Source organism: Pelodiscus sinensis, chromosome 1 (assembly GCF_049634645.1).
Source record: "Pelodiscus sinensis isolate JC-2024 chromosome 1, ASM4963464v1, whole genome shotgun sequence".
Lineage (NCBI taxonomy): Eukaryota > Metazoa > Chordata > Testudines > Trionychidae > Pelodiscus > Pelodiscus sinensis.
The window spans coordinates 239,959,555-239,977,733 of record NC_134711.1 but is presented as its reverse complement, the minus strand read 5'-3'; the positions used below and the strand labels follow the sequence as shown (position 1 = coordinate 239,977,733).

Sequence of the window (18,179 nt, the reverse complement as noted above, 5' to 3'; positions counted from 1 at the left end):
TCTCACATCCCCAAACTCCTGCACCCCCACATTCCCAGTCTTCTGCCACAACACTCCTGCACCATCCACACACTGCAAATCTGTGTCCTGAGACCATCAGATTCCCAGCCTCCCTGCCTTGAGGGATCATACTCATGCACCCCAGCCCAAATTCCTGCACCCTCACAGCCACAAGCCTGTGGCTTGCTCAGTACCCCAACCCTCCACCTGACCCCAACACTCTCCAGCCTGGAGCCCCTCCCTGAGCCAGCATCCTCGTCTCTACTTCTTCTTCCACCCAGTTCCCTCCCAGTGCTTGCACCTCTCACCCCTTCCCAGTGCTTTTTTTGTGAGCCACAATAGCAGTAGAGACAGCATAAAGAGCTAGAGCAAAGCTGTTGAGCCAAAAAAAAAAAGGGCAGGGTCTCAAAGACCCAGGGAAAAGTTGTTAACCCACCAAAAAAAGAGCCGTGCCCTGGGACGGATGTACCAGCACCTATTTTCTCCCAGCGCTGTACTTTTTTGCTTAACAACTTTCTTCCAGCTCTTCATACTGTCTCCATTGCTATTGCGGCTCTTCATCTGGAACAGGTTGGCCACCCCGACCTAGTCACTATGGCTGTGTCTAGACTACACCTCTCCGTCGACAGAGAGATGTAGATTAGGCACATCGAAATTGCTAATGAAGCAGGGATTTAAATATCCCATGCTTCATTAGCATAAATATGGCCGCCACGTTTTTTTGAAACGGAGCTTTTTCCTCAAAAAATGAGGTTTACAGGATCTGTCGAACAAGGGTTTATTGTCGACAGATCTGCCTCTAGACTGCTGGTTTTTTTCCTCTAAAAAGCTCAGTTTTGAAAAAAAGCGGCAGCCATGTTTATGTTAATGAAGGACGGGATCATAGAATCATAGAACTGGAAGAGACCTCAGAAGGTCACCAAGTCCAGCCCCCTGCTCTAGGCAGGACCAATCCCAACTAAATCAACCCAGCCAGGGATTTGTCAAACCGAGACTTAAACACCTCTAGAGATGGAGACTCCACTACTTCCCTAGGTAACCCATTACAGTGCTTCACCACCCTCCTAGTGAAATAGTTTTTCCTAATATCCAACCTGGACCTCTCCCACCGCAACTTGAGACCATTGCTCCTTGTCCTGCCATCTGTCACCACTGAGAATAGCCTTTCTCCATCCTCTTTGGAACCTCCCTTCAGGAAGTTGAAGACTGCTATCAAATCCCCCCTCACTCTTTGCTTCTGCAGACTAAACAGACTCAACTCCCTCAGCTGCTCCTCATAGGTCATATGCTCCAGCCCCCTAATCATTTTGGTTGCCCTCCGCTGGATCCTCTCCAATGCATCCACATTCTTTTTGTAGTGGGGCGTCCAGAACTGGACACAATACTCCAGATGTGGCCTCACCAGAGCCGAGTAAAGGGGAAATATTGAAATCCCTGCTTCATTAACAATTTTGATGTGCCTAATCTACATGTCTCTGTCAACAGAGAGGTCTAAGACGTAGTCTATGTTACACAGTTGCCAGGGACTCAGCCAGATGCACAATCAAACTGGCCCTAGTGCTAGGTATGTTCCCAGTTACCACTGAGGTTTCTATAATAGAAAAATGAGTTTTTTGTAAAGTTGGAATGAAGGACGTGTGCAAACATGTCCCGTGGAGCACAGAGATATATAATCACTCACATATATGACTAGAAATAGTCTGAGGATCCCAAAAGAGAAAGACCATTGGGGCTCAGGCCTCTAGTGTCTGGAATCGACTGTCAAGTGACTAGACATTGTCTGTCCTTCTCTCTGAGGGTGTGTCTACACTACCACCCTAGTTCGAACTAGGGTGGTTAATGTAGGCAACCGGAGTTGCAAATGAAGCCCGGGATTTGAATTTCCCGGGATTCATTTGCATATTGCCGGGCGCCACCATTTTTAAATGTCCGCTAGTTCGGACTCCGTGCCCGCGGCTACACGCAGCACGAACTAGGTAGTTCGGATTAGGCTTCCTATTCCGAACTACCGTTACTCCTCATGGAACGAGGTGTACCGGTAGTTCGGAATAGGAAGCCTAATCCGAACTACCTAGTTCATGCCGCGTGTAGCCGCGGGCACGGAGTCCGAACTAGCAGACATTTAAAAATGGTGGCTCCTGGCAATATGCAAATGAAGCCCGGGAAATTCCAATCCCGGGCTTCATTTGCAACTCCGGTTGCCTACATTAACCACCCTAGTTCGAACTAGGGTGGTAGTGTAGACATACCCTGAGACTCTTACATTACATTTTCCCCTTCAGCTTCCTGTATCCATAGTTACCCAATACCATACTTAAGGACTCCTCCTGAAAGGGCACCTATCAAATTGGTTGATACAGAAGATTGCTTCTAACTCCCCTCCATGATTGAGACTATCCCAAAGCTGAAACAATCCTTAAATGTATAGTCTGATTTCTCCTGTTTTGGCAAAGTAAATGAACAACACAGGTGCATGTTTATGGAATGCTTAGTTGTAACTGCTTGTCAAGGACCTAACTTCGTAAATATAGGACCATGAATCAATGTAATTTTCATTTTTGACAGGTTGATCTTCCTGGCCTTATCCCCTTTTGAATTCTCTTGAGATTTCAGAGACATTCTATTTCTGTTCTCCTCTGTCGCCTTCTTTCCAATTTTACGATCACAAAAGAAAACAAGCTAAATAGAAACTACACTTTGCTTCCTGGAAGATATGCACACTTCATGACAATGATGATCACCATGGATGTAGGACAGCAATCATTGGTAGAGAACTTGCACATTGTAACTTCGATGTCACAGCAATGACTCAGGGCATCCAAGACAAGTGGGAGTTGGCTTCGCCATCAGGATGTCACTAGTTACCCAGCTTGAATCTCAGCCACATGTCATCAGTCCTTGCCTCATGACTGCAAAGCTTAGACTGAGTCAAGGACAATGCCTTATACTTGTTAGTATATATGTATGCAATGTGCCTGGTTCGGATGTTGAGAAAGAGGCTTTCTACTGTAGCCTGAATTCAGTGATCTCTTCAGTACCTTTTAAATCCAAGCTGTATATACTTTTCAGTTTTAATGCTAGAGTTGGTCAGGACTGCACCACATGGCTAAAGGTGCTTCGACATCATGATATTGGAAGTGAGAACTCAAACACCACCTTCCTTCTTAAAACTAGTGTGCAGCATGAGCTTGCTGTTGCAAACATGTTCTTCCAACAGGCAAACCATTACAAAACAGCTTGCATGCATCCTTGGTATACTACACTGCAAAGTTAATTCAAAAGAACAGCCCTTATTTCAAATTAACTTTAATAGCGTCTATACATGCAAACCGCTATTTAGAATTTAATTCGAAATAGCGGAGCCCTTAATTCGAATTTGGTAAACCTCATTCTACGAGGAGTAACGCCAAATTCGAAATAGCTATTTCAAATTAAGTACTGTGTAGACACTTAATTTGAAATAGGGGGCCTCCAGCCCTTCCCAGGGAGCCCTGGTGGCCACTCTGGGCACAACCAGGAAAATATACGCTCCTCTCCCCCAGCCCCGGAGCCATTAAAGGGGTAGACCCTGGCCACAGTGCTTGTGCCAGCTCCAAGCCTGCCAGTCCAGAGCCAGCAGTGGCCACCGGGGCCCCTGACCCAGTGGTCCCAAAACATGAGCCAGCAAGCCACTGGCAGCCATCCCTCCACCACTCCCCAGGAGCAAACTGCCAGCTCCCAGGAGCCTGACAGGGCCTGGAAAAGGTGGGCGCCTTCCTGGTCTAGGGTAGAGATCATGGACCTTATTCAGGTTTGGGGGGGATGCCTCCAACGTCCATGATCTCCGCACTAGATGGAGGAACGCAGCCGTCTGTGGCAGGATAGCTGCCAGCCTGGCCACCAAAGGCCACATGTGAACCCAGGAACAGATTAGCATGAAAGCCAAGTTGGTCCGCCAAGACCCCCCCAACCCTGAGTTTCCCCTCCCCCTTCTTTCCCTTGCTTCCCCCTTCCAGCTCCCTCCTCCCAGGTTTCCCCCTCCCCTCTCCCACCCTCTCTCTTCCCCTCTCCCACCTCCTTTTCCCAGTCTCCCCAGAGGTTCATTCCCCCTCCCCCCAGTTTTGTTCAATAAACCCAGTTTCTGTTTTTGAACATACATGTATTTTATTTGACATCAGGAAAGGGGGCTAGGGAGAGGTAAGTGGTAGGACATGAAGGAGGAATGGGGCACGAGCCCCAGGTGAGGAGGACCGGGGAGGCTCTGAGGGCTCCTCGGGGTGGACGCTCTCCCTCAGGGCCTCCTGGATCCTGAAACCCTCCCTCCCCCCCGGTTAGACCCCCCGGATGGCAGCCTGCAGCAAGTGCAGCCGGGCTGATGGCAACAACCCCACGAGATGCACCAGCGTGCTCGGGGCAGCTCTGGCTCCATGTGGCTGAGTGCTGTGATGTCCCGAGTTCGGGCACTCAGGGCACTCCAAGACAAAACTGCTTTGCTGTCCCTCATCAAGATAGACAAGCAAGCGGGGAACCCTGAGAACTCTGTCCGGAGTTGGGGGTAGGGTTCCTTTAAGCATGGAGCTCAGTTAGCCTCAGGCAGCAGCCCCACACACTAAGTCCTAACCTGATGCCCTGCCGGCACTTGTTCTGGCCAGCCTTACCTTCGGTTCAGGGTCCACTCAGTGCAGATGTGCTATTTCAAAATAGCAAAATGCAATTTCGAAATACGTTTTGTGTATAGATGTGTTATTTCGAATTAACTTAATTCGAATTAATTATTTCGAATTAAGTTAATTCGAAATAGCACTGTAGTGTAGACATACCCTCACACAATGCGTGGCACTGGTTTCTGGTCTGTCTATTATATGTTACTTTGGGTGTGTCTAGACCCAAAAGTGGACTTTTGTCGACAAAACTATACCTGTGTGCGTCTATACTACTGCCGAGTTCTGTCGACATAATGACGACAGAACTCGGCAGTTTTGTCAATGGCTGTAAACCTTGTTCTATGAGGAATAATGCCTTTTGTCGACAGAGTTCTGTCAATATAAGGCGTTATTGCATCTACACTGTCCTTTCATCTACACTCTCATGTCAACAAAAAGCGGCTTGTTTTGTTGACAGAATTGTATGTAGTCTAGACGCTCTTTGTCGACAGAAGCCTGTAGTCTAGACGTACCCATAGTGTTGTCTCCTTGAGCCTTTGTCTATCAAAATGTTACCATTCAGCTGCATGCTGGAAAAAGTTAAATGTAGGTAAACTTGAAATGCCTGAGACACAAGTATTGCTTCAGTTTAGTCTTGACACTTCCTTAGTTGTCACCAATGAAGGTCTAGAGCAGCCATCCACTCTCGAGGACTGGATTAACATTAAGGAAACAACCTACAAAACTGCTGTCAAAATAGTGGGGTCCCAAAAACAATGTAACTGCTCACTGGCCAAAGCCAGCACTGCCTTCAGAAGGTTGACCAAGCACTTATGGAATGACCATGGTATTGAGCTTCATATGAAGGTAACAATTTATCAGGCATTTGTCCTGACTCTTCTGCTGTATGGCTCAGTGTCGTGATCCATAAATCACTGCCATGTTTTGAAACTCAATCCATTCCATATGTGCTGCCTCAGGAAGATTGCCCATGTGAACTGGTGGGGCAAAATTCCTAACACAGAGGTCCTTTAAGCTGTGTGGTGTCGTGGCCATGGAAACAGTGCTTATGAACAAACAGTTATGCTAGATCAGTCATTTTATGAGGATGGATGGTACATAGATACTGAAGATGGTCTTGTTCATGGAAAGTGCTCTAGTGGTGGTCAGTATAAGCATTATAAAGATATCTTAAAGGGCAACCTGAAGTCATGTGGCTTTTCTCCAGATGACCAGGAAATCCTAGCTCAGGACAGATTGTTCTGGTGGCAACTATTACACAGACTATCAAAAACTTCAATAGTCAACATATACAGACGTTACAAGAAAAGCATAGGACCCAAAAAACAGTGTATAACACCGACAGATGGCATATTTTTATGTAACATCTACAATTGGATTTTCCGATCAAGGCTTAGTCACTCACCAATGGTGTCATAGAAGATTAGGTCCATACATACATACACGTACATACTTCTGATCTCTGTTCCTTTTTAGCAATGGCTTTCTAACAGACCTGCTAGAACTGGTTTGCATTGGAGCATCTCATGCATACACCCGCTAGGATTCTCTTCTCTGAATTAGCTTTTCTCACCAATTCTGATGCTGCTTATTTTCCTAATGACCCTTTCTACTCCCAGTCTTAGTCAAGGCTATCTCTACAGGGTTGGGGGTTAGGACAACCCCGCCTTCCGCCCTGGGCCTTGTCCCTGCCCTGCCTCTTCCCACTCCTGCTTGGGCCCACCCTCACACTCCCAGCTGCAGCAGGAAGTGGAGTGACCTGGCCCCAGCTTTCTCTTCTCCTCCAACTCCCATGTCACTCTATTTCCTGCAGCTGCCAGTAAGTGCAGTGGCAGTTCCACTCCATGAGACATGGATGGGAGCTAAGGGGGTAGAATGGACTGAAGCTTGCTTGCTCCACTTCCCACCACTGCCGATGGGTGTGGGGCAGGCCCAATCCCTACTGCCATGCCTCCTGCTAGTGCCCCAGGTTGCCCTGGCCCCCTCCCCTCAGAGTGCACAGCCCAGGGAAGTTGCACTGAACCATCCTATGGAAAGGACAGCTCTGTTCCTAGTGAATGATTTCTTATCACCTTGTTGTTGTTTGCCCTCCCATGGTGGACCTACTGTCAAACGACCCCTGCTGTTAGTTACATCAGTGAGCTCCAAGCCATCCTTCTTAGAGCTCTTATAAAAAGAAATTTTCCCCCTCAAAATTTCCAAGTCCTACCTGACTGTCTTTCTTGGCAAGACTAAGGTCTTAGATAAGCATGAAGGAAATGAGGGGAGGCCTTTACATACAGTCTGTATTATAGGAAGCAAGATTTCTTTTTCACAAGTCAGCATTTTAAAAGTTCAGGGAGTGAACTTGGTCTCTTCTCTCCCATCCTAGGATGACCTACAATTACACAGTAATTCTCTTGTGGGGGAGAATGACTCCTCAGATTCACTATGCTAGCTTTACACCTACTGCGCTACCTTTATACTTCTTTTTACTAGAAGTCTGGTGGAGTATGGTGTCAGATATGGTGAAGCTATGACAACTTTTTTAATTTTATGTGATTACTTCTCAGCCTTGGTTAAGTGCCCCCTTCCTTCCACTATGCTGACCTGCTTATGTGTTTCCTCCATTTATTATATCTTGTCTTTGTGGTTATAATTTCTTTTGAAGTAGAGACTGTCGTTGACTATATATTAGTACTGTACCTACCACCTGGGAGCCTCAATTTAGTTGGCTTCTAGTCATTAGCACAATGAAAATGTTTAATAATAATCATAACTGTTCCTTTTCATGCATTTAGTAAAAAAATAACTTTTTAAATTTCTCAGTGGGAACAGAAAGCTTCACAGCAGGAGGAGTTCTCTCTTCTTCCTGAGTGTTCCTAAAACAACTGGAGTTTTAAAAATGTCTAAAGCATATGAACATGCAGTATAACTTTGGATGTCTGTTCAAGCTTTTCATAACTCTCTGGGGCTTAATTACAGAATGCCAAATTACCACTAAATTAAATCACATCCTTGATAGCCCTTTCTTTCGTGTACCTCGTTTACTGAACAGGCTCCAATATGCGTCAGAAATTGCAAACATTTTCTGGGAAGAATTCCTCCAGGCTTCCTAGAATTTCTGACCTTTGCTCCTTTCTGTAAATAGCTTCTGCACATGCCTGTGTTGGACAGTTTAATTGTGTGAGACCTCATACAGTTATTTTAAGTCATGGGAAGAGCACTGCAGGAGTTGCCTACTAAGGAATGTATCCTGCTATTGATGACTTTTAAATCATCTGAACAGTGATGGAAGTTTTGTGTAAGCACTGACAGAGAAGTAAAGCCTGTAGTTAATCTTCAAGGAGTGCCGTTTTCCTAGGGTGATGGATTTTGCTTTTGGATTTTTTGCCACTGTAAAAAAAATAGATGACAAAAATGAAGAATATGAGTTACAGCATTTAAAAATTTGTTCATAATGTCTCAGTCATTCAAAACATAGTCAACTAGACCTTTATTTGACTGAGTGGTCAATTGTTAATAGGGGCCTTTTTTTTGATTAGCAGATCTAATATAAGAAAAGTTGAGAAAAGATGAACATAGTACAATACAAGCTATATATTGGCAAAGTAAATATTTAGACACCAGTATGTTGTTATAATAATGTTGTATTCTCTAGAGCTAACCTGTAATTTCATTATAGTATGTTAGTGATCCCTCAAGGTTAAATTATAGTATTTTGTTGTTCATAATAATTTATGATTGGGAGCAGCCTTGATGCAAGAAAATATATGTAAGACCCTTCCTCTCCCCAGTAAACAAATTACCTGAAAGGTAGCAGGGAGAGCTGGACCATCATCCAACCTCTCCCCCTCTACCATCCCCCATGCTTGTGGAACATGATTGGCACACAGAGTTGGCAAGGAAGAACAATCTTTTACTAACCGAAAGATGAAATTGTACCTTATCTGATGCTGCCACAATTGTGGGGTGGCACTGTACTTACCCTTGCACAGGCTTTGTTCACGTTTTGTAATCTGGTTCATTTTGAGTGCTTGTTGGAAGTTGAATCAGATGTTCAAAAGGCATTCTGTCTGCAAGCCTGGTGTCCAGGAAATGTGCATGTTTTCTTGCTTTCCTTGGCTGACTAGTCTATGGACATTACCTGACTTAGCTAGGCTTTCATTTATTTCAGTGGCTACACAAAGCAACATTTTCCATTCATAGAATCCATTGTTTCTCTCTTAGTGACTCAACTAAACAACTGTTTTACTAAAATTGCTCAAAATTTCATCTGAAACTTGAGCGAATTGAGGCAATGTACCTATACAATTGGATTGTGGATTGCAAACTTTGCATTGTGTTCTGCTTCGTCTAGATTTTGATTTGTATCTACCTTAAGCGATTATTTGAGGCTTTGCCTATGTCTTTTTTATCTGAGGTTATTTCATTGTGGTTATTTTAATATCAAGATTCAATAAAGCATTGCATTTTTAAAGTCATGTTTATACATTTACAATAATAGTTAGATATTTCCATAAGATGTGGTGCTGCATTGGTCTGTGCACCTTGGAAGTAGAACAGGATAGCTGTGCATTTACATATGTACAAGGAGATGCACAATCTGTCTCATGGTATGTGGCCATCTGATCTGACATCTATGCACTTAGGGTGCGTCTAGACTACATGGCTCCATCAATGGAGCCATGTAGTCTATATGCACCCTTAGAGTTTATATCGTGACATATAAAAGGGGGAGGCATGGGTCCACATTCCTGATCCTAGAGCACACCCTTCTGTGTGTGTATCTGTTATAGTTATTCTGCTATCTGTGGACAGTCACACACATGGCATACGTAGAGTTGAGCAGGATAAGGAATTGAGCTGCCTCTTGCTCAGGTATTCGTTGGTTCCTTTGTTCATCTGAGTATTTTCCTCATTTTTTCCCACTATAGGATCTGACTTATATGTGTTAGGGATAAAAAGGCCAGTGTTTTAGCCACAAAATCTACCTGCATGGTGCTCTTCTCTCTTCGGGCCCCCTCTCCTCCATAAGCCATAATAGAAGGAAAAGGCCCAAAGTGGGTCTTGGTTAATAATTGTGCAGAAAGTGAAAACAAAGAATAATCATTCATTATTGATCATTTTTACACCACAAGCATATATCATATTTTGGTTGGGAGGGTTGGTTTTGTTTATTTTATTAGACCCTATGGAACATTTCTCTACAGGTCTACAATAGAATGTAGTTATGAACAGAGGCATGAAAATGAAAAAAAGAAAATTTGTGAAGTATGTCACACAAGTCACAAGACAGAGCTCATGATATACAATAAAGTAAAAATAAACCAAGCCTAAAACTCAACAACATATTGTTAAGCCTCTTGACTACTTTTCTGGATCCAAGAAAGTGATCCACTCTCACTTTTGCTTCTTTTCCATGCTCTAGCCCTGTGGCATTAAGGATGCAAAGACTTGGATATTTATACATATTTATATATTTTAAGGGATTCATTTCAGAGAAGTGAGGTAGGGACTATGCAAATAATTTCTATTTTACTAATAATTACATTAGTACACATTTGTGTATATGTTAGCTGTATAGTTTATAGGATGCCTTGCTACCGTGCCTAATTTATGCAGGGCTTGCCAGGGCTGAGTGCCAGCACCTCTAGGCTTGGCAGCTCATAAACCTGACACTTCCGGGGCAGCTGCATTAGTTATGAATGTAAAATAATGACCAGACTTCAGCCACCCATTTGTTTGAACCTGACACCTCTTTCATTACAAGTTAAGCACTGTCTTGCTGAATGGTCTGCCATCCTGATTAAGCAGATTTCCCAGTTAAAAGAAGATAGTAATTAATGTTTATATGTTAAGTGCTCGGCGCTACACAGCACATACAAAAAATGTCTTTGCTAAGGAGCCACGTTATATTTGGAATGGTTTTCAAAATGCTGACCTGCTGATTCACTTAAAAAAAACAACCTGGCATCTCAAGCCCTCTGTTGACTAACTCTGAACGTGATCTTCCCCTACAATTTGAATTGAAATGTAGTACAAGAGTATAGTGCTGACTGTTGCTTCTAATGATCTCATGACTCTGCCATGCTGAAGAGAATGAATTTAAAGCAAAATCTGAAGTTGCCTGAAAGGCATTATTAATGCTGTTTTGCTGAAACAACAATGGAAGAGGGTTTTTTGAGGCTGGAGAAGCCTCTGATCAATTCTTCAATGTATGTGATTGCTATTCCCTAATAAAGTACCTGTTCCTATGAATCTGAACTAAATCATCTTCAGGAATTATAATTAAGCAGAATACCATGCCAAACAAACAGAAATTCCTGCTATTAAATATCTGGCTTGATTTGGTTAAGTAGATTTCATAATTAAACACATTTCAGTTTTCTGTAATGCATTGTAACTGGATCTGTTATAGGCCTTATTCAACAGAAACTAGCTCTGTTTAGTCCGCAGATAATGTTCTTTTTGTAGTATAGCAGTGAATATTCTAGGATGAATGTTTTTTATTTTAATGCATTGGGTTTGTCATACACAGTACAGTTGCCTGTTATGTAGTTTGTATGTGTGTTGCTCTCATATGATGTTCACCAAAGAACCCAGAGTAAGGCGAGCTGAATTGTTTCTTTCATTGGTTTAAGATGTCATTATAATAGAGCTAAATTGGTGGTCCCTGTGTATTACAGTCATTCCTGAAAAAATGCTTTTATTACTTTCCTTAGGGTCAACCAGGACTACTTGGACTTCAGGGATACTCTGGACCCCCAGGATTAATGGGTATCCCAGGCTTACAAGGTCACAAAGGTCACAAAGGTGAAAGAGGGCAACCTGGAGTAACTGGACCAAAAGGAGAAGTGGTAATTTCAAAGCTTCACATATTTTATCTAGCATCTAAAGAAGACAATAGTGGGGTAATTCTTTACTTTAATTGTGTTTGTCTTATTTTAGGGGCTCAGAGGAGTAACTGGTTTTGCAGGTGCAGATGGCGTTCCTGTAAGTAGTCATTCACTCCATACATTAGATATCATGGATTACTGAGGGTTATTTATCACTCACTGTAAACATTTAGACTAGAATAAAACTACCCTATTGAATTAAAACACGTATGTCAAATTTTGTCCTCAGTTAAATGCAGGCAACCCAACTCAAGTCAGTGAGACTTGCTATAATGAATGCCGTTGCAGACACATAACTGAGAAGAAAACTTTTCTTCCTCTATCTTCATCTCAGATCATTAGGATTCAGTTGCTTCCTCTCACAGAGAAATCCACTAAAAAGGGCAAAAGAGAAGGAGATATCTCTGATGGTTACTGAGCAAAGCATGCTCTGCTGTAAGAGAGAGTTATTTATTTTATTTGCAATATGCTTTTAGTGACATAATCTTTCATGGATATTTCAACACTGTAGAACTTTGAATAAATTGACAAAGTCTATGTAACAAACCCATTGGTAAATTCTAAAATGAAAACCGTAGTCCATTCACGAGAAAGAGTTCAAACTTCAGCTTGCTCTGCTTTACAGCTTGTAGCATAAAATATTAAGTAAAGAAGTCTGAGTCACAGGAATCCCTAGACAGATTTACCAGAACTTCCTTTGCAGTGCTCTCTGACATCAGGGACTGTCTCTACCACCCACACATTCCTATCCACTCTTCTCTCACCCTTTTTGCTTCCCGTTGCATTCCAAGTCTCGTTTCAGAGGATTCTCTCTCACACTCACCCTCCCTTTCATCCTCCAATCCCTCTGATTTCTGTGGGGTTTGCATGCATACAACTGATGTCTAAGTGAGAGGAGAGTGGTGTTCTGGCTAAAAGAAAATGGGGCTTTCTTGGAACATTTGCCTGCAGTGAGTCTTATGTAAGCCTCCACTTCTTTCTTCCAACCTGCACTCTCAGTGTATCCTGCCTCCCCATGCTGCTGTTTCCCAGCCAGTTGCTTCAGGCCAGGAACCATTGATGGCAATCTGTAAGTAAATAGAAACTGACGTGAACCCAAGAATGGCTCACAGATGCAGACATGTGAGGCTAATGGCCAAGAAAAGGGAGGTGAGGACCACGAAGCTGATAAAGAGTGGGGGAATGCCAGTGCTTAGTGGGGACAGGCAAGCAATAAGAAGTTTTCTTTCCACTCAGGTGAGAGATAGGGTTGCCAGACGGTTTAACAAAAAATACTGAACACACACACACACACACACACAAAACACTGAGAAAAAATTCTGTCGAGGAAAAAAAAGGGAGGGAGACCAAAGTTGTTAAGCAAAGAAAAAAAAAGTCCCCCAGAACAGAATTGTCAAGCAGAAAACAATTTTTTTAAAAAAAGGAGGCTGCCCCTTTAAGACAGCCGCCATGTTGGGTGCCATTTTTAAAACCCCGCGGCTCCGACCCAGTAAGCATAGGGAAGCCGGGAGAGGGGAGGGAGTAGCAGGCAGGGAGTGGGGTCCATTTGGGGGGGCGCAGGAGTGGCTTCATGAGCCACACTTTGCTGGGGACAAGAGCCGCATGTGGCTTGCAAGCCGTGGGTTGGCCATGGCTGGTGTAGAGGGAGGCATCATGTGGCCAGCTCCCTGGTCTCTGCTGGTCACGTGGGCCAGAGCAGCGTGCGCTCCACTCCCACCCCAGCTCGGCGCCCCCCTAGCGTGGTGCCCAGCACGTGCCCAACCTGCCCCCCTTTCCTATGACTGTGCCATGCTCCTCACTCTCCCCTCTCCTGCCTTCGCCAGACACAGCAGGAGAAAATTGTTCCCACCGGGCTTCCATAGGAGGGAAACAAGACATACTGGACGTTTCACAGGTCTGGTATTTTCTGGGGGTTTTTTTAACCGGACGGAGCCCACAATTACCAGACTGTCCAGGTGAATACCGGACACTTGGCAACCCTGGAGGAAACAGGAGAGGAAAGCACAGCTCTGGCTGGTGGAAAAGAATGAAGAGAGATGGGGTTCTGAATATACTTGGCTCCTATCTTTCTAATTGCAATCTTTGTATAGAGTAGAGAACAAAATACATGATTGCCCTGATTCTCTTTGACGTTGGTGAAAATGAGGAGTAATTAACTGCAGTGAAGTTAATGGAATTACAGTAGTGCAAATCCAGTTAAAAGAAAAGCTGAATCAGGACCAGCCTTTTCTCTCCCTTCCAATACTCCAAAAGGCTGACAGTGGTACTTCCACAATGCCACTCCATCCTTTGGTTTGAATGTTTATTTTTCTCTCTCCATGACTATGCCACAGCTGCATCATGGCACTCAGTCCTGCTCTAAAACAACTGCTAGGGGACCTTTTTTTCCTAGAATGGAAGTTGTTCAAAGCTACTAAGAAACCATCTTGCTCAGTTTTTTCTGCAATAATCTCAACCCCTAACACTCTGAAAAAACGCCCTTAGTTTAGCTCTCTGTTTAACAGAAACTGCATTGAGCACAGCTTTTGTATCCTTTCCTTTGCCTTTGATTTTTTCATGCTGTCTAGGGCATCTGGTTCAAGCTGCAGCTATATAAAAAAGCACTGTCTGTGTTGCTTTCTTTGAAAATTGTAGTTTCCCATGGATCTAAGCCTTGAGCTGATTATGAGAATGTTTAAAAACTACAGGAACACTGGAAAATGAAAACTAAGAACAGATGGATAGATAAACACATTTTTTGTTCTTCACAGGGTCATCCTGGGCAGCCAGGATCAAGGGGAAAACCAGGTCACGATGGCTGCAATGGGACCAGAGGTGATGCCGGCGAACAGGGAAGACAGGGGCCCAGTGGTCTACCTGGTTTCTTTGTAAGTAGCTGACAGCCAGTGAACAAATTAGCTAAATTCATCATTTGGATTAATTTAACTATCATATTTTCAGGACCAAAATGGAAAAATCTTTAAGTGAGACTCCATATCTACTCCATGCTTATCTCACATTTTTATTATTTTTTTCTTGTGGGTTTTAGTAGTTCTTTTGGCCCTCTATTTATACAGAACATTTCATTTATGGAGCTGACCTATCACAAAACCCATATGGATCTGCCACAGAAGTTAGTCAGGCAAAATTATGGAGTTCACTAAGGTATGGAGGGTCTACACAAAACTCTCCATCATATAGGTCCCATGGTGAGGCGGTTTGAGGGAACCACAAGGTGGCCTGTATAGTCTATCCACCAAAAAGTAGTACTCATAAAAATAAACCAACATTTTGATGAAAATATTTTCCCCAAAACAGTTTATTTGGATCTAGTGGTTTGGCCAGCTCACATGCACCAAGAGACTGGAGCCATCATTCCAGCTCGTAGACTGGAAAATGACAATAAGAGGGCTATGCTGAGGCCTCACAACCTAGCTCTCAATTAATAGCTTATTTCTTTCCTTGCTTCCTGCACAATTCATCCATATGGTCCTGATTATTTATGCTTTGTACATGTAGCATCAGTTTCCACTATTGGACATAGTCACTATTCACACAATGTAATGTGCAGATACATATGAAATTGCTTTTGGATATTTTTCATAATTTTAAATATATAAGTAACCATAGATACACTTTTAAAGTTTGTGGGTCATACCAAGCTGGAAGGGTGTTGCAAGTGCTAATTCAAAATGATCTCGACAAAGTGAAGAATTCAATAAGGATAAATACAAAAGATTCCAGCTAGAGAGGAACAATCAGTTGCAAACATAAAAATGAGAAATGACTGCCTAGGAATGAGTACTGCGAAAAGGGTTGTAGGAAAACATGACCTATGAGAGAAGACTGGAAGCATTGAGTTTGTTTTGTCTGGAGAAGAGAACACTGAGAGGGGTCATGGTAACTGTTTTCAAGTACCTAAACGTTTTTTACGGGGAGGGAGAAAAATTATTCTCCTTAACCTGATGATAGGACATGAAGCAATGGGCTTAAATTGAAGCAAGGGAGATATAAGTCAGGTATTAGGAAAAATTTCCTGTTAGGATGATTAACCACTTGAATAAATTGCCTATGAAAGTTATGGAATCTCCATCATTGGAGATATTTAAGAGTGGGTAGACAGACACTTGTCAGGGATAGTCTCCATCGGGGGTTGGCAACCTAGCACATGTGTCACTCATGGCACACAAGCCAATTTTCAGTGGCACACGGGAGGGAGCTCAGCCCCAACCCTCCTCCCCACACAGCCACTAGAGAAGGCTCCCTCCTCCCTGTAGCAGGTTTGACTGCGGTGCAAGAAGGCAGTGCTGGGGCTGAGGCTCCTCAGCGGCACCTCGGCTGGGACCAGAGGCGCTGCTGCTGCGGCCATGCGATCCAGGACCGGCCCCGGAGTCTGGAGGCGCCACTGCCGTGGCTATGCAGTTTGGGGCCAGCCCTTGAAGGTGCCGCTGCTGCAGCCATGCAGTACGGGACTGACCCGGCACCATGTGGGTCACAGCAGCAGCACCTCCAGGTCCAGTTCCAGACCACAGTGGCAGCAGGGCTTCTGGGATGCCACGGACTGTGTCAACAGTGGCAGTGGGGCCTCCAGGGCGGCCGGGACAGCATGGCTTCAGCCACTGCTGCATGGGAGCACGAAACCAGGTAAGGTCTCCCCCTCATGCTCAGACTCTCCCCCAATCCCCTTGCTCCCCCCCACCCCAAGATCCGGCACCTCCATTTTGCTCTGACACCCTCCCTTGTTCCTGTACCCTCTCTCTTGGCCAGACGCTACACCCTACTCCCACCCAGAACTTGCAACTTCTTCCCCACTGCACCCCATCTGTCATGATCATGAGAGATGGCCAGAAAGCCTGGGGACTAAGGGGTTAACTACCCCTAAGCCAGGTGGAGTTGGCCAATATGAATGCAGGTAGGAATTTCAAACTGCGACAAGGAATTTTAGGTTTCTCCCTCCTTTGTCTCTGGGTAGTTTCTTTCCAGCTACTGAGGGAGACAGACAGAATGTCTCCCTCCAAGAAAAGACTCTTTCCTGTATGTAAGTAGGGTAAAGTTTAGATAAATCCATTAGGTTTTATTGTTTTATGGTTTGGAAACAGATGTCTGTGCATTTAAAAATGGGATTTTCTCTCTTTTGAAACTAAGTTTGGGCCCATGGTGGAATTTCCCATGAGTATATTACTTTGTGACTTTTCCATCTAGTCATTAAGCTTGCAACAGGAATATTGTGGTGATGATAAAAGTTCTTTCTCTTTTCTTTTTATTAACCTGGTATTGGTTAATTGTTGTGTCCTGCTTTGTACTTTAGGGGTGAGATTTCCCAAGTGATCTCTCCCCAGATTTTCTTATCATTACTTGGGTGGTGGCAGCAGAGTTTTTATCCCCAAAATCTAAGTTGTTAAGATTTTGGGGGGAAGTTTTTTACCAAAGCCTGGAAAGATAAGGTTTTGGGGTACTTTTGTGGGCCCCCACTTCTGCATTTATCGTGCCAGAGTGGAGAAAGAGCCTATAACACCATCCCTATCCTACTTGCTGGCAGCTTTATCTCACACACTGTACCCTTCATTTTTGTCCCTACCCCAGAGCTTAAGGAGGTCCATAAAATCCACTAACTCCAGAACCCCAGAAAAGTAAATCTGGTCTCCGGGAATCTCATTCCCTCTCTCCCTCTCCCTCCCCCCCACACTTTCCATTCCTCTCACCCCGTGAGGCTGAGGCACCAGAGGAGTGAGGTGTCTCAATTGGGGCCACATCAGTGAGTGTTGCGCATTTTTTATTGAGTTTTTTTGCTTCTCACTTCTGTAGTCCCCAACTGATTTTTCTGTGGGTCAGTGATCCTTGGCCCAAAAAGGGTTCCCTACCCCTGCCATAAATAAAGAAAACATTGAAACCTTTTGTGTTGGTCATAATATTTTACATTATTTAAAATGAAACTAACATGAGAAAGTTAAAACGCTTAATCTGTTTCATAATTTAAATTAAACCACTTGCCCTAGTGCAGCTGGTTCAGAAAATAAGGTCACCGTACCCAGCCTGGCCTTACCTCCCCTCCCCTTCCTTCCCCTGGCACGCAGATCCGTGAATAAGTTAAATCTCGGTACACTACTTCTGAAAGGTTGCCGATCCCTGCACCAAAATGTAAGAGGCTGCATCTTTATGTATTTATTAATGAAGCTGCTGTAAGTAGGACTATTATTGACTTTTAAAAGTATCACTGGCACTTGGACCCGTACATAGAGGCAAATAAGTCAAATCTTGGCACTCCACCTCAGAAAGTGTACTGACCCCTGGTATAGATGGTGCTTGGTCCTGCCATAAGTGCAGGGCACTGGATTTGATGATGTCTCAATGTTCCTTCTAGTACTATGATTTTATGTGAAAATACTTTTTCTTTGTGTCTTATCAATCTAGGGAATCCAAGGACCAAAAGGTCAGAAGGGGGAACCTTTTGTATTGCCTCCTGAGATAATGAGAAAGTTCAGGGTATGTATCAATCTCTTGTGAATTTGGTAGAGGGCTGGGAGGGACGTTCCATCTTTAAGCCAAGTTTAATTTTTCTACATGCATGTTGTGAGAGGGATGTTACTTTTTATTCTCCTGAGTATTATGAAATCAAGCTGACACCCAGGAAAGAAGGTCCATTTTAATAGCAAAGAACCCCTAAGCTACATTTTGACTA

The 18,179-nt window shown here is 43.8% G+C and overlaps 1 protein-coding gene across 3 annotated transcripts in view; it reads left to right on the top strand.

The window, feature by feature from the left end:
- COL4A2 (collagen type IV alpha 2 chain) overlaps positions 1-18,179 on the top strand; it is a 248,234-nt gene that overhangs the window by 136,043 nt on the left and 94,012 nt on the right. For all 3 annotated transcript variants that reach the window (XM_075918575.1, XM_075918574.1, XM_075918576.1), the window contains exons 4-7: positions 11,348-11,482; positions 11,574-11,618; positions 14,272-14,388; positions 17,912-17,983. In XM_075918575.1, the coding sequence (XP_075774690.1) occupies positions 11,348-11,482; positions 11,574-11,618; positions 14,272-14,388; positions 17,912-17,983 (369 nt within the window). The remainder of the gene's footprint in view (positions 1-11,347; positions 11,483-11,573; positions 11,619-14,271; positions 14,389-17,911; positions 17,984-18,179) is intronic.